The sequence below is a fragment of the Mobula hypostoma genome, chromosome 2 (assembly GCF_963921235.1).
Source record: "Mobula hypostoma chromosome 2, sMobHyp1.1, whole genome shotgun sequence".
NCBI lineage: Eukaryota > Metazoa > Chordata > Chondrichthyes > Myliobatiformes > Myliobatidae > Mobula > Mobula hypostoma.
Window position 1 is genome coordinate 61,946,989 of NC_086098.1, and position 17,511 is coordinate 61,964,499.

At 42.6% G+C, this 17,511-nt stretch overlaps 1 protein-coding gene across 2 annotated transcripts in view; it reads right to left on the reverse strand.

Moving 5' to 3' along the window:
* Nucleotides 1-253: 253 nt before the first annotated feature.
* grhl1 (grainyhead-like transcription factor 1) overlaps nucleotides 254-17,511 on the reverse strand; it is a 118,623-nt gene continuing 101,365 nt past the window's right edge. For both annotated transcript variants that reach the window (XM_063071267.1, XM_063071258.1), the window contains exons 15-17: nucleotides 14,502-14,587; nucleotides 10,875-10,939; nucleotides 254-3,131 (exon numbers count right to left, since the gene is read on the reverse strand). In XM_063071267.1, coding sequence (XP_062927337.1) covers nucleotides 3,017-3,131; nucleotides 10,875-10,939; nucleotides 14,502-14,587 — 266 coding nt within the window. In that variant the 3' untranslated portion in view covers nucleotides 254-3,016. The remainder of the gene's footprint in view (nucleotides 3,132-10,874; nucleotides 10,940-14,501; nucleotides 14,588-17,511) is intronic.

Below are 17,511 nucleotides of genomic sequence, written 5' to 3' on the forward strand. Positions count from 1 at the left end.
TTTACGCCTTCAGGTCTCCTTGAAAGCATTATAGAAATTGTTTTTGGAATGAAGCATAACAATTTTTCATTTCTGCCCATATTGGTTGCTCATGATGATGAACAGCAATTTGTAATCTGTTTGTATTAGCAAAACCCTGTAATATTAACATTGGTGGATCAAGGATCAATCTCATTTGATATCTCAAGATATTCTATAGTTTAATTATATAATAATATGGCTTAAGAATAGTTAGCAAATGTGCATCTCACTGTGAAAATATCCATATAAAATTTATTCCCTTTGGTATACAATAAAGTTGGAATACATCTTTTCAAATGCACATCAAAACAAAATCAGTGAAACATTTTCAGTGATACAATAAAGTTTGCTGTAAAAAGCCCTTTTCCATCTTATTCTGAACAAACTGGATCATAATTATCTGGAAGATATCGAGACATTTAACTGGAGTACGACCTTTTACCAAAAGTATGCATGGGCAGAGTCCTTCCCTAGGTAACTGTACAAACCTGCAATAATGCTTTGCCTTGGCTATTGAAGTCCAGGGCCTCATTATACAGTATTGTAATTAAAAATATGTTTTAATAAGAGTACATTTATTTGAAGCTTTTGTATTCTTTTGTTTCATTCTTACATTGAAAATTATGTCTTCTTATTTCTCTGCTTAGGAGTAAAGACAAAAATACTTGAAAGTAAGTATTCCCCTTTTAAAGTATGTCTCAATCCTATAGTTGAAAATAGGATATTTTCTCAAGATTAACTTGAGGGCATTTTCTCCAAAATATGCCCCAGATGGAATGGATGGTGGCCCTGAAATTTAAAGCAAGGAACCCCACTGTGATGCAACAGCATCCATCGAGGTTGGGGACTCACTTTCCTTGATGCAAGTTATAATTACAGCAGAATGCATCACAACCCCTAGGTCAATAACCTGAAACATCCATGGGTGGACCCTGCCTCTGGATTTCAAAGAAAACTAAACAGCCAGAACTAAATTAAAATGGAAGCTGGCAAATCTGTACTTTAGACTTTGTAAACAGGCAGCTATTTGGACACCTCAGTAGACATGATCACACGTGAAGCTACTCTAGCAAAGTGAACATCATTAGTAATGTGCCTTAAAAATATATTGGCAAATTTTGAAAACATTGATTATTATTGAATCTAGTGTCTTGAAATTTAATATCAAATTGTCTACCATAGGGTGACCTACAAAGTAACTGTTCAGTGAACACTTAATTTAACAAGAACAACTAGTTGTTCTTGATACCATTCAAATGCATTAAAACAGTTTATGGGCTGTAGTGAAATAATTTTATTCTAATGATTGCAGGGACCTGCTTAAAGATAATCACTGTCTGAATGAGTGCATCATCTCAGTTAACTATTTGATTCAAAAGAAGTGCAAAAGCTGGCCTCAAATTGTCAGCTTACTGGAAAAGAACACTGCATTTTTAATAGCCCTTCACAGATTCCCAGGAAACCCAAAACATTTTTAAACTTGCCTTAACTATTCATCTAAAGAAAAGCGACATTTCATCATAAACATTTAGAAATGCAGTTGTATTTTGTTTAAATACAATCCAAACAATACAATTCATCTGTAAAACTTAGACCCTGACCCTCAGTCTTAGTAAACTGACTGCTTTGCAAATTACAATGATAAAAGATAGTCCAAACCTATGTATATAGTTCTGTGATAATATATTGCACTTAACACACATACACACAAAAATGGCTTTATTTCTATGGCTTCTTTTGCCATTTACTGCATTTTCCTGTAGTTATGCCAGTCTAATCCCTAATAAAGGAGTCTAACTGCAATTATTGTGAAAATATCATAAATGATTTTCTTCAAGTGCTCTGTCTCAAATGTTGTTTCCTGCAGTTTTTTTAAAGTTATCAAAAGGTAAGATAAATTTCTAAAATCTGAAATTAAGACATTAATTGAATTGAGACAAAACATCATTTAACTTCCATATTAAAAATATAGGATGCACAATTAATGGGCTGTCTATAACAAGGCTGCAGCGTACCAAAAGGATCAGGTATTATCTGAACCCCAGGTTGCATTCAACTTTGAAAACCATTGCTATGCACTTTATAAACTATACATAATATATACAAAATGAATAAGAGCTTTATTATTGTCATTCTCTTTGATTACAACACAAGGATTTGATATCTTTTATATCTAAGTCCTCAATGTGTTTAAAGTAACATTTCTATCACAGTCCTGGGGAGGCCAAAGGAATGAAAAAAAATCAGAATCTGTTGGAGGAAAACATGGATCGTCGCTTTGGAGCAATTGGTTGTTGATTTTTATGTTATCTTATTCAGGTTTTTATTCCAAAACAATATAGAAGTAGACAGTTTGGCCAATTGAGTATATGTTGGGTTTCAGAGCATTCCCACCTGTGCAGTTTCCCACTTACTTCGTAGTAACCTATGTTCTCAGAGGCCCATACCTTCCCCAGTTCTCCTGCGACCCACCTACACGAGTGGCAATTGACAACATGCCTTTCAGATGAGGGAGGAAACCAGAGCAAACCTCTCACTAGCAGCACCCAGAGCGGTAGTAGCACTAACTGCTGTGCTGCTGTGCCTCTGGTGATTACATGCAAACCTTGCTAGGATAAGCATGCAAGGAGCCGGCCGGATTTGAACCCAGGACCACTCGCCTCAAAGTTCAGTGCGGCTGTCACTACACCACCAGCAGGCACACTTTCCATCTGTGCTAGAATGAGTGTCGAGCTAGCAACTCATTAAAAAAAAATAGACAAAAGTTAAAGAAGTGGTCAGGTCGCCACCTGATGCACCACAAGGCACGGAGAAGAACAATAGCAACTTGCTGGTACAGCATGCTCTTTCACTTTGGAGTTTTGCAGTAACTTATGTAGTGTGGATTTATATAATAAACATACTTTTTCTTTCATTCCTTTGCTCTCACATTGTATATGGTTCATTAGCTCGATCATAATTGCTGAGAATTATATGAGCCTCCAGTTTATTCTCTTCATATCTCAGCAAGCGTGAGCTTGTAGGATCCTGCAATTTCTTCAATATTCAGTTGGAATGTGTCTTCATTGGAATAGTGCTTCACAATGTTATCATCCATATTCACTAAGATGCTGGTAACAGAATGACAATAGGTCAATATATGCTTTTTTGATAATATTCCTGTAGATTTTATTCTGCAATTTTAACACCTTTAGATCTTAAATGGCATTATGATCATAGAGCATCGTAAGGACTAAAACAATTTTAGAAATGATGAATCAATTAACATTATGGAATAGTAAATATAGGCTTTGAAGTTGACAAATTGAAGGAGGGAAATTTTAAAAGGAGGACAATTCTATACATTTTGAGTTCCTGAGTCAATCTCAATCAATTCCTTTAGTGGAGGTTCCCTTGATACATTGAGGGGGGTGCAGCGGGGAGCCATCTCTCCGAAAAATATGCTGGAGAGGCATTGGAGTAGAACATTGCCTACATCTGGCAACCAAGGCTCTTGCTGAGGATGGGAAGGATGACCAGCAGAGGTACATCCCGGACGTCTACATCTGCGCCAAGTGCATCGAGATGCAGCTCCTAAGGGACCGCGTTACGGAACTGGAGCTGCAGCTCGATGACCTTCGTCTGGTCAGGGAGAGCGAGGAGGTGATAGAGAGGAGTGGAAGGCAGGTGGTCACGCCGGGGCCACGGGAGGCAGACAAGTGGGTCACGGTTAGGAGGGGGAAGGGGAAAATGCAGGTGATGGGGAGTACCCCGGTGGCTGTGCCCCTTGACAATAGGTACTCCTGTTTGAGTACTGTTGGGGGGGACAGCTTACCCGGGGGAAGCGACAGTGGCCCTGCCTCCGGCACAGAGTCTGGCCCTGTAGCTCAGAAGGGTAGGGCAAGGAAGAGGAGGGCAGTTGTGATAGGGGACTCGATAGTAAGGGGGTCAGATAGGCGATTCTGTGGACGCAGTCCAGAGACCCGGATGGTAGTTTGCCTCCCTGGTGCCAGGGTCCGGGATATTTCTGACCGTGTCCATGGTATTAAACAGGAAATTAGAAATGTGTGCAATAAAGGAACAGCAGTTATAATGGGTGACTTCAATCTACATGTAGACTGGGTGAACCAAATTGGTAAAGGTGCTGAGGAAGAGGATTTCTTGGAATGTATGCGGGATGGTTTTTTGAACCAACATGTCGAGGAACCGACTAGAGAGCAGGCTATTCTGGACTGGGTTTTGAGCAATGAGGAAGGGTTAATTAGCGATCTTGTCGTGAGAGGCCCCTTGGGTAAGAGTGACCATAATATGGTGGAATTCTTCATTAACATGGAGAGTGACGTAGTTAATTCAGAAACAAAGGTTCTGAACTTAAAGAGGGGTAACTTTGAAGGTATGAGACATGAATTAGCTAAGATAGACTGGCAAATGACACTTCAAGGATTGACGGTGGATATGCAATGGCAGGCATTTAAAGGTTGCATGGATGAACTACAACAATTGTTCATCCCAGTTTGGCAAAAGAATAAATCAAGGAAGGTAGTGCACCCGTGGCTGACAAGAGAAATTAGGGATAGTATCAATTCCAAAGAAGTAGCATACAAATTAGCCAGAGAAAGTGGCTCACCTGAGGACTGGGAGAAATTCAGAGTTCAGCAGAGGAGGACAAAGGGCTTAATTAGGAAGGGGAAAAAAGATTATGAGAGAAAACTGGCAGAGAACATAAAAACGGACTGTAAAAGCTTTTATAGATATGTAAAAAGGAAAAGACTGATAAAGACAAATGTAGGTCCCCTGCAAACAGAAACAGGTGAATTGATTATGGGGAGCAAGGACATGGCAGACCAATTGAATAATTACTTTGGTTCTGTCTTCACTAAGGAGGACATAAATAATCTTCCAGAAATAGTAAGGGACAGAGGGTCCAGTGAGATGGAGGAACTGAGCGAAATACATGTTAGTAGGGAAGTGGTGTTAGGTAAATTGAAGGGATTGAAGGCAGATAAATCCCCAGGGCCAGATGGTCTGCATCCCAGAGTGCTTAAGGAAGTGGCCCAAGAAATAGTGGATGCATTAGTGATAATTTTTCAGAACTCGTTAGATTCTGGACTAGTTCCTGAGGATTGGAGGGTGGCTAATGTAACCCCACTTTTTAAAAAAGGAGGGAGAGAGAAACCGGGGAATTATAGGCCGGTTAGCCTAACGTCGGTGGTGGGGAAACTGCTGGAGTCAGTTATCAAGGATGTGATAACAGCACATTTGGAAAGCGGTGAAATGATCGGACAAAGTCAGCATGGATTTGTGAAAGGAAAATCATGTCTGACGAATCTCATAGAATTTTTTGAGGATGTAACTAGTAGAGTGGATAGGGGAGAACCAGTGGATGTGGTATATTTGGATTTTCAAAAGGCTTTTGACAAGGTCCCACATAGGAGATTAGTGTGCAAACTTAAAGCACACGGTATTGGGGGTAAGGTATTGGTGTGGGTGGAGAATTGGTTAGCAGACAGGAAGCAAAGAGTGGGAATAAACGGGACCTTTTCAGAATGGCAGGCGGTGACTAGTGGGGTACCGCAAGGCTCAGTGCTGGGACCCCAGTTGTTTACAATATATATTAATGACTTGGATGAGGGAATTAAATGCAGCATCTCCAAGTTTGCGGATGACACGAAGCTGGGTGGCAGTGTTAGCAGTGAGGAGGATGCTAAGAGGATGCAGGGTGACTTGGATAGGTTGGGTGAGTGGGCAAACTCATGGCAGATGCAATTTAATGTGGATAAATGTGAAGTTATCCACTTTGGTGGCAAAAATAGGAAAACAGATTATTATCTGAATGGTGGCCGATTAGGAAAAGGGGAGGTGCAACGAGACCTGGGTGTCATTATACACCAGTCATTGAAAGTGGGCATGCAGGTACAGCAGGCGGTGAAAAAGGCGAACGGTATGCTGGCATTTATAGCGAGAGGATTCGAGTACAGGAGCAGGGAGGTACTACTGCAGTTGTACAAGGCCTTGGTGAGACCACACCTGGAGTATTGTGTGCAGTTTTGGTCCCCTAATCTGAGGAAAGACATCTTTGCCATAGAGGGAGTACAAAGAAGGTTCACCAGATTGATTCCTGGGATGGCAGGTCTTTCATATGAAGAAAGACTGGATGAACTGGGCTTGTACTCGTTGGAATTTAGAAGATTGAGGGGGGATCTGATTGAAACGTATAAGATCCTAAAGGGATTGGACAGGCTAGATGCAGGAAGATTGTTCCCGATGTTGGGGAGGTCTAGAACGAGGGGTCACAGTTTGAGGATAGAGGGGAAGCCTTTTAGGACCGAGGTTAGGAAAAACTTCTTCACACAGAGAGTGGTGAATCTGTGGAATTCTCTGCCACAGCAAACTGTTGAGGCCAGTTCATTAGCTATGTTTAAAAGGAAGTTAGATATGGCCCTTGTGGCTACAGGGGTCAGGGGGTATGGAGGGAAGGCTGGGTTCTGAGTTGGATGATCAGCCATGATCATAATAAATGGCGGTGCAGGCTCGAAGGGCCGAATGGCCTACTCCTGCACCTATTTTCTATGTTTCTATGTTTCTATATCCTGAAGTGGGAGGGTGAGGAGCCAGAGGTCGTGGTACATATAGGTACCAAATACATAGGTAGGAAAAGGGATGAGGTCCTGAAGGGAGAATATAGGGAGCTAGGAAGGGAGTTGAGAAAAAGGACCACAAAGGTAGTAATCTCGGGTTTACTGCCTGTGCCACGCGACAGTGAGAGTAGGAATGCGATGAGGTGGAGGATAAATGCGTGGCTGAGGGATTGGAGCAGGGGGCAGGGATTCAAGTTTTTGGATCATTGGGACCTCTTTTGGCGTAGGCGTGACCTGTACAAAAAGGACGGGTTACACTTGAATCCGAGGGGGACCAATATCCTGGCAGGGAGATTAGCGGGGGCTACTGAGGTGACTTTAAACTAGAATGGTTGCGGGGTGGGAATCAAATTAAAGAGGCTAGGCGTGAGGAGGTTAGTTCACAACAGAGGGATGGGAACCAGTGCAGAGAGACAGAGGGGTGTAAAGTGAGCGTAGAAGCACAAAGTACAAAGGAGAAAAGTAAAAGTGGCAGGCCGACAAATCCAGGGCAAGCATTAAAAAGGGCCACTTTTCAACATAATTGTACAAGGGCTAAGAGAGTTGTAAAAGAGCGCCTGAAGGCTTTATGTGTCAATGCAAGGAGCATTCGTAATAAGGTGGATGAATTGAAAGTGCAGATTGTTATTAATGATTATGATATAGTTGGGATCACAGAGACATGGCTCCAGGGTGACCAGGGATGGTCCCTGACCAGCTCAACGTTCAGGGATATTCAATATTCAGGAGGGATAGACATGAAGGAAGGGGAGTGGGGTGGCGTTGCTGGTTAAAGAAGAGATTAACGCAATAGAAAGGAAGGACATAAGCCGGGAAGATGTGGAATCGATATGGGTAGAGCTGCGTAACACTAAGGGGCAGAAGACGCTGGTGGGAGTTGTGTACAGGCCACCTAACAGTAGTAGTGAGGTCGGAGATGGTATTAAACAGGAAATTAGAAATGTGTGCAATAAAGGAACAGCAGTTATAATGGGTGACTTCAATCTACATGTAGACTGGGTGAACCAAATTGGTAAAGGTGCTGAGGAAGAGGATTTCTTGGAATGTATGCGGGATGGTTTTTTGAACCAACATGTCGAGGAACCAACTAGAGAGCAGGCTATTCTGGACTGGGTTTTGAGCAATGAGGAAGGGTTAATTAGCGATCTTGTCGTGAGAGGTCCCTTGGGTAAGAGTGACCATAATATGGTGGAATTCTTCATTAATATGGAGAGTGACATAGTTAATTCAGAAACAAAGGTTCTGAACTTAAAGAGGGGTAAGTTTGAAGGTATGAGACGTGAATTAGCTAAGATAGACTGGCAAATGACACTTAAAGAATTGACGGTGGATATGCAATGGCAAGCATTTAAAGGTTGCATGGATGAACTACAACAATTGTTCATCCCAGTTTGGCAAAAGAATAAATCAAGGAAGGTAGTGCACCCGTGGCTGACAAGAGAAATTAGGGATAGTATCAATTCCAAAGAAGTAGCATACAAATTAGCCAGAGAAAGTGGCTCACCTGAGGACTGGGAGAAATTCAGAGTTCAGCAGAGGAGGACAAAGGGCTTAATTAGGAAGGGGAAAAAAGATTATGAGAGAAAACTGCCAGAGAACATAAAAACGGACTGTAAAAGCTTTTATAGATATGTAAAAAGGAAAAGACTGGTAAAGACAAATGTAGGTCCCCTGCAGACAGAAACAGGTGAATTGATTATGGGGAGCAAGGACATGGCAGACCAATTGAATAATTACTTTGGTTCTGTCTTCACTAAGGAGGACATAAATAATCTTCCAGAAATAGTAAGGGACAGAGGGTCCAGTGAGATGGAGGAACTGAGTGAAATACATGTTAGTAGGGAAGTGGTGTTAGATAAATTGAAGGGATTGAAGGCAGATAAATCCCCAGGGCCAGATGGTCTGCATCCTAGAGTGCTTAAGGAAGTAGCCCAAGAAATAGTGGATGCATTAGTGATAATTTTTCAAAACTCGTTAGATTCTGGACTAGTTCCTGAGGATTGGAGGGTGGTTAATGTAACCCCAATTTTTAAAAAAGGAGGGAGAGAGAAACCGGGGAATTATAGACCGGTTAGCCTAACGTTGGTGGTGGGGAAACTGCTGGAGTCAGTTATCAAGGATGTGATAACAGCACATTTGGAAAGCGGAGAAATGATCGGACAAAGTCAGCATGGATTTGTGAAAGGAAAATCATGTCTGACGAATCTCATAGAATTTTTTGAGGATGTAACTAGTAGAGTGGATAGGGGAGAACCAGTGGATGTGGTATATTTGGATTTTCAAAAGGCTTTTGACAAGGTTCCACACAGGAGATTAGTGTGCAAACTTAAAGCACACGGTATTGGGGGTAAGGTATTGGTGTGGGTGGAGAATTGGTTAGCAGACAGGAAGCAAAGAGTGGGAATAAACAGGACCTTTTCAGAATGGCAGGCGGTGACTAGTGGGGTACCGCAAGGCTCAGTGCTAGGACCCCAGTTGTTTACAATATATATTAATGACTTGGATGAGGGAATTAAATGCAGCATCTCCAAGTTTGTGGATGACACGAAGCTGGGTGGCAGTGTTAGCAGTGAGGAGGATGCTAAGAGGATGCAGGGTGACTTGGATAGGTTGGGTGAGTGGGCAAATTCATGGCAGATGCAATTTAATGTGGATAAATGTGAAGTTATCCACTTTGGTGGCAAAAATAGGAAAACAGATTATTATCTGAATGGTGGCTGATTAGGAAAAGGGGAGGTGCATCGAGACCTGGGTGTCATTATACACCAGTCATTGAAAGTGGGCATGCAGGTACAGCAGGCGGTGAAAAAGGCGAATGGTATGCTGGCATTTATAGCGAGAGGATTCCAGTACAGGAGCAGGGAGGTACTACTGCAGTTGTACAAGCCTTGGTGAGACCACACCTGGAGTATTGTGTGCAGTTTTGGTCCCCTAATCTGAGGAAAGACATCTTTGCCATAGAGGGAGTACAAAGAAGGTTCACCAGATTGATTCCTGGGATGGCAGGACTTTCATATGAAGAAAGACTGGATGAATTGGGCTTGTACTCGTTGGAATTTAGAAGATTGAGGGGGGATCTGATTGAAACGTATAAGATCCTAAAGGGATTGGACAGGCTAGATGCAGGAAGATTGTTCCCGATGTTGGGGAAGTCCAGAACGAGGGGTCACAGTTTGAGGATAGAGGGGAAGCCTTTTAGGACCGAGATTAGGAAAAACTTCTTCACACAGAGAGTGGTGAATCTGTGGAATTCTCTGCCACAGCAAACTGTTGAGGCCGGTTCATTGGCTATGTTTAAGAGGGAGTTAGATATGGCCCTTGTGGCTACAGGGGTCAGGGGGTATGGAGGGAAGGCTGGGGCGGGGTTCTGAGTTGGATGATCAGCCATGATCATAATAAATGGCGGTGCAGGCTCGAAGGGCCGAATGGCCTACTCCTGCACCTATTTTCTATGTTTCTATGTAATACTACTAAATGGCAGTTGTCGCATCAGCTTAAGTTGTCTTAGAGTTGTAAATAGGGCAGGCGTGGGCTGAGGGTGTTGACAGAGAGATGGGCTTGGAACTAGTGGACATCAGCACGTTCAGGAGGAGTTTGGATTGTGAGTGAAGAGCATGAATGCATCACAAAGAGCTTCTTGAGGAGTGGACACGGGTGAGAAGCAGTATCGTGTTGATGAAGCTTTAACACGGTTAGCAAATCAAGAGTCAATAAGCAAAGCTGGATATGAGGAAGGGATTGACGAAAAAGGATGAAATGCATGGAGTAGGTGAGATTGGCAAGGACAACTGGGGTAAACGGTAGGATGCTGAGCATATTCTGGAATGTGAGAACAGCTAAACTTATTATGGAGAGGTGAGAAATGGGGTTTGTAAGAATTAGAAGCATTTCTGCAGTGCCTCTATTTTAGAGATAGCAACTAGTTTATACTTAGAGGAGATAATAAAGGGGTTTTAAAAAGATAGGTTGTCAGGAATGTCTCACACTTCCAAGATAACTTTATATTAATTTGAGTTATGAGAAGGAGCAAAGTAATCTTTAAAATGGCTGAGCTGGAGCTCGGAGCAGAGGGTGAGATTATTTCAGAGTAATTTTCAATTCTGTGACTCTGGGCTGTGATCAGAGTGATAGCGACGGAACAGTAAGTATACATAGTAAATATAAATATAAAACTAACATTGTTGAATGATTTATCCCAAGACAAGCAAAACCAACTCTAAGCCATTACACACTCACCCTTTCTTGCACTTTTTGTAGACTTTTGCAATTTTCTCAAAGGGCAATTCATATTTCTCTGAAATCTAAAATGAGAAGTCAATTACTACTTCAAAGAGACATAGAGCATATTATCTGATAAGTTGCAAAAAATGGAACATTAATTAGTCATCAGTCTACTGCAAGACATACTTAATGCTGGAGGAGCTCACCTAGTCAGTCAGCATCTTTGGAAATGAATCAACAGTTGACATTCCATGCCAAGACCTTTCTTCAGGATTGAGAAGGAAGGGGATAAGATGCCAGAATAAGATGGTGAGGGGATGGGAAGAAGGACAAGCTAGAAGGTGATAGGTGAAGCCAGGTGGTTGGGGGAGGGGAGTTGATGTAAGAAGCTGGGAGGTGATAGGTGGAAAGGGTAAAGGGTTGGAGAAGAAAAAATCTGATAGGAGAGGAGAGTGGAACATGGGAGAAAGGGAAGAAGGAGGGACACCAGGGGGAGTTGCAGGTGATAAGAAGAGGTAAGAGACCAGAGTGGGGAACAGAAGAGGGAGGAGGGAGGAGGAAAACAAACTACTGTAAAGAGAAATCGATGTTCACGCTGTCAGGTTGGAGACCTAGAAAAATACGAGGTGTTGCTCCTCCAACCTGAGGGTGGCCTCATCATGGCAGAAGAGGAGGCCATGGACAAACATTATAGAACGGGAATATGGATAGGAATTACAAAGGTTGGCCATTGAGAAATTGTCATTTTTGCGGATGTAGCAAAGGTGATTGACAAGATAGTCCCCCAGTTTATGTCAAGTCTCACCAATCTATAGGAAGCCGCATCAGGAGCGCCAGATACAGTAGGTGACCCCAACAAACTCACAGGTGAAGTGTTGTCTCACCTGCAAGGACTATTTGAGGCCTGAATGGACGTGAGGGAGGAGATGAATGGGCGAGTGTAGCACTTCAGCTGCTTGCAGGGTTACATGCCAGGAGGAAGATTAGTGGGGAGAGACAAATGGACAAGGGAATCACATTGATTGTTGCAGAATGCGGAGGATGGCGGGAGGAAAAGATGAGTTTGGTGATACCAGTTGAAGATACCAGAGTTGCGGAGAATGATGCGTTGAATGCGGAGGCTCATGAGTTGGTAGGTGAGGACAAGATGAACTCTTTGCCTGTTAAGGTAGGAGGAGGATGGGGTGAGTGCAGATGTCTGGAAAATGGAGGAAATACAAGTAAGGGCAGCATCAACAGTGGAGGAAGGAAAACCCTGTTCTTTGAAGAAGGAAGACATATCTGATATCCTGCAAAGGAAAGTCTCGTCCTGGGGACAGATGTGGTGGAGATGAAGGAACTGAGAAAAAGGAGTAGCATTTTTACAGGATGCAGGATGGAAGGGGAATAGTCCAAACAGCTGTGGGAATTTAAAAACACAAACAACAGGAATTCTGCAGATGCTGGAAATTCAAGCAACACACATCAAAGTTGCTGGTGAACGCAGCAGGCCAGGCAGCATCTCTAGGAAGAGGAAAAACGAAGAGTCCTGACGAAGGGTCTCAGCCTGAAACGTCGACTGCACCTCTTCCTAGAGATGCTGCCTGGCCTGCTGCGTTCACCAGCAACTTTGATGTGTGTAGCTGTGGGAATTGGTAGGTTTATAAAAGATATTGGTAGACACTTTGTCTCCAGAGATGGAGACAGAATTCGAGAAAAAGGAGAGAGTTATCAGAGATGAGCCAAGTGAATTTAAGGGCAGGGTGGAAGTTGGAGACAAAGTTCATTAAATTGATGAGTTCAGCATGGGTGAATGAAGCAGCACCAATGCAGTTGTCAATGTAGTGCAGAAGGAGTGTGGGGAACACTACCATAGAAGGTTTGGAACATGGAATATTCCACGCAGGCAATGAAAGGACAGGCATAACTGGGGCCCATGCGGGTGCCCATGGCAACACCTTGAGTTTGAAGAAAGTGGGAGGAGCCAAAAGAGAAAATATTGAGAGTGAGGCAGTTCGGCCAGCTGGAGAAGGGTAGTAGTGGAGGGGAACTGGTTAGGTCCATTGCCGAGAAAGCGGAGAACTTTAAGATCTTCTTGATGGGGGATAGAATTGCAGAGGCTCTGGTCATCTATAGTGAAAATGAGGGAGTCAGGTCCAGAGAATTGAAAGTTGTTGAGGAGATCAAGAGCATGCGAAGTGTTGTGGATGTAGGTGGGAAGGGACTGAGCCAAGGGGAACAGAATGGAATTGAGATATGAGGATACGAGTTCAGTGGAGCGGAAGCAGGCAAAAACAATGGGCTTTCACAGTCGGTCAGGTTTGTGGATTTTGGGAGGGAGGTAAAAACGTGCAGAGCAGGGTAAGGGAACCATGAGGATGGTGGCAACTATGAGAGATCTCCAGAGTTGATGAGATTTGTGGTGGTGTGGCCTAATAGTCCAGAGTGGGGTCCTTCTCAGGGGGTAAGTAAGCAGAGGTATCTAAGAGAGTTCCCATCTGGCCTCAGCAAGGTAGAGGTCAGTTCACCACACTACATCAGCACCCCTTTTGGCTGCGGGTTTGATGGTGAGGTCGGGATTGGTGTGGAGAGAATGGAGAGCGGTGCTTTCAGAGGGGGTAAGGTTCGAAGAAGAGAGAGGAGTGTTTAAGTTGAGCTGGTTGATGTCTCCTTGGCAATTAGAGATGAAGAGATCTAGGGTGGAGTGTCCAAGAAGAGGCGAAGGGTTGGAGATAGGAGAAGGGGTCACTGATGTGGGGTGGTGAATTCTTGGCAGAGGAGTGAGCTCAGAGACAGTGGCAACAGTAGAAGACCTCAGGGTTGTGGCAGGGACAATGGAAGAAGAGCTCAGCATTGTGGAGTCACTTCTGACCTTCTATGGAGGGAGGGGGCATGTGTGACGGAGCCAGTGAGGTACAGTTGTTCCCTCACAGCTTCAGTAACCCACGTTCAATCCTGGCCTCAGTGCTGTCTCTGGAGTTTGCATATTCTCCATGTGACTGCATGAGCTTCCACCGTGTCCCAAAGGCATGCAAATCAGTAGGTTAATTGGCCCACTGTGAATTGCCCCCCGTGTGTTAATGAGTTGTAGCATCTGGAGTTAGTTGAAGAGAATGGGGCATATAAGGAAAACAGAGTGGGTAATGTGATTGCTCACAAACAACAGAAAATCTCCAGATGCTGGAAATCCAAGCAACACACACAAGGTGCTGGAGGAACTCAGCAGGCCAGGCAGCACCTATGGAAAGGAGTACGGTTGACGTTTCGGGCCGAGACCTTTCAGTGTGAATGCTCTATCAGTGGGCCTGACAGTCTGAAATGGTCTCCTTCCGTGTTTTAAGAAAATGTGGAAGTTGATTGAGCCTAGAGTACTGCCCTGAGGAGCTCTTGCAGTGATGACCTAGGGTTGAGGTGATTTTCCCCCTCAGTAAAAATAATCTGGTTTCTGCTCGGTCTAGCTCCAACCATTTGACTTTTACCAGAGTTATGACACCGTACTTGGTCAAATGCTATCTGGAGTCAGGAGCAGCTGCTTCCACCCATCTTTGTAAGTCAACTCTTAGGTCCAAGCATGGACTAAGGTTGCACTAAAGTCTAGAGTAAAGTGGACCTAAAGAAACCCAAATGGAACATTGTTGAATATAGATGGAAGTGTAAACTTACTGCCTCCATTAGTCCTTTCAGCGAAGGAGCTTTCAACATTAATGCATCAAACACCTCTTCACATTCCTTTCTGACATAAAGCAAAACTGAAAACAGATACAAGTTTGAATGTAAAGCAGAACTCAGTGCTTAGCGAAATTTGCTGACCTTTCTGTAACATTTTATACAATAGATTATTAAAAGAACTATTTTTGAAAATGTTTTCAGTGATTCAAACATTTAAAAATATTAAATGTATCATTGTATACTGATATACATGTAGCAAATAATTCACAATTTCATATATGTGACAGTAGGATTCTGATAAAATCAGTGTTGACATTCTCCATAAATCGAAAGCCAATCCAACAAATAATCAGCCGAAAATCCACATTGAGACTGAGTGAAGGTCATGTTCTATGAAACTCCACTGTCCATGTTTCTGGTAAGTGCTGGACCAACTCTGCATAACTTACCCTGTCAACATTGTGTTTGTGAGCACAGTTCAGGTTTATATTTGCAAAAGTGCCAGAACCCTTCGTGCACCAATATGCTGCAAGCTACTAATATTGACCAAATAACAACAATTGTACTACGGGAATCTGATTCACGTAAGTTAAGTCAGCTGATGGCCAGATTTTCATGTGATGTTGGAAAGAGTTTCTCAATAGTATGCCATCCCTTATCTATCATGGTATCCAGGTCAAGTTATCCTTACCTCTAAAGTAAAATCAAAGGCATTTAAAAGCAAAACAAACACTATACACAGCATGCCCACATGCACAAATCAATGCTCAGTTGCTTGATCTAACCTTTCATTTATAGTATTCTTGTTAGCCTTTATTAGCTTCTCTCTAACTTAAAATTCGTTACATTCTCTAAATTACACTATAACCAAGTATAGTTTCCCCACTAAAATTACATGACCAAGCACTGCAGATTGAGTTAATATTTATGTAGACTTGATGGATTATGATCGACAACAGAAAAGGGAATGTGGAGAACAGCATCAATGGGGAGAGACTATATTAATGAAACCACAGATCATGATCACAGTTTATCTCAATGGGAAACTTAAGTCATGTTCTAGATACGATACACCTATGACTGTGTGCAATTTTTTAAGAATCAGAACATGTTAGATTAATGGGACAATCAAATCTATATATATAAAACACACACACACATTATATATTATGTTTATAAATTATAAGTGGCATACAGTATGTAGGTTAGACAGTCAAATAGAATATTTTTCCCATGTCAAGTACTACAGAACATGGAGAGAGGGGAAAGTTTAAGGAAATGAGTGCAGCAAGTTTTTTTTTAAACACAGAGCGCGATAGTTGCCTAGAATAGGATGCCAGGGATAGTGTTGAAATCAGGTACAATAAATGCACTTAAGAGGCTTTGAAGATTGGCACATGATTAGGCAGGGAATAGAGGATATGGATCACACACAGGCAGAAGACAATTTAACTTGGCATCATGTTCCCATAGACATCGTGGGCTAAGGGACTGTTTCCTGTGCTGTTCTCTGAGATTCAGATTCTAAATGGGTGGTACAATACAGTGCTGCTAGTAGAGCTGAGATCTGGGTTCAATCCTGATCTCGGGTACTGTCTCTGTGGTGTTTGCACATTCTCCCTGTGACGATATGGCTTTCCTCTCTGTGATCAGGTTTCTTTCCATATCTGGAAAGGCATGCACCTGTCTAGGTTACCTGGCCACTGTAATTGTCCCTGGGATGTAGATGAGTGGAGAAGCTGGAGAGGGATGATGAGAACGTGAGGAGAAGGGATTAGTATAGGTGTATGTTTAATGGTCAGTGCAGACCTGGTGAGCCGAAAGGCCTATTTCTCTCTGACTGAAATCCGAAATACTTGCTTTTCAAGCATTTGTTTTTTGATCAGATTAAACAACTGCAATCTCTTGAGGAACATGAAGGGTGTAAGAATGAAGTTCCAAAAGTAATTAGGAGGGCTAAAAGGGGCCGGGAAATACTCTTGGCAAGTAAGATTAAGGAGAATCTAAAGATATTCTGTAAGTATAATAGGAGCAAAAAAATAGCTGGATGTGGGTCCCACTTGTGTCTTTGGGGTAAACTATGTATGAAGCCAAGGGATGTGGTCCATTGGCTTCCAAACCTCTGCTATCCATGTACTTATCTAGATAGCTTTTAAATGTTGCTAATGTGTTCACTCCAACCACCAATTCTGGCAGCTCATTTCAAATAAGCACCATCTTTGGTGTGAATACTCTGCCCCTGATGTACCTTTTAATCTCCTCTGATTTTAAACCCATACCCTCTTTTTTTTCAAGCACCCCTTCCTGGGAAAAAGACTATCTTCTTTGACGCAATGAGGTCATCCTTCAACTTCGTACATTGTAGGAACTAAAGTCTTATTTTATGCCAGCTCTCCTTGTAACTCAGGCCCCCAAGTCCAGGCAATATACTGGTAAATCTTTTCTGTACTTTTTCCCAAAACAGAGTGACCAGAGCTGTGCACAATATTCCAAGTACAGCCTCACCATGTCTTATACAGTATAACTGCAATTTAACTTCCCTACTTCTATACTCAATGTCCTGACTGATAAAAGGCCAGCATGCCAAATGCCTCCCTGTCTACCCTTGATACTACCTTCAGTTTACTATGCACATACACTCCTAAGTTACTCTGTCCTAGGGCCCTACCATTCACTGTATAGTCATAGTCATACTTTATTGATCCTGGGGGAAATTGGTTTTGTTACAGTTGCACCATAAATAATTAAATAGTAATAAAACCATAAATAGTTAAATAGTAATATGTAAATTATGCCAGGAAATAAGTCCAGGACCAGCCTATTGGCTCAGGGTGTCTGACCCTCCAAGGGAGGAGTTGTAAAGTTTGATGGCCACAGGCAGGAATGACTTCCTATGACGCTCTGTGTTGCATCTCGGTGGAATGAGTCTCTGTCTGAATGTACTCCTGTGCCCAACCAGTACATTATATAGTGGATGGGAGACATTGTCCAAGATGGCATGCAA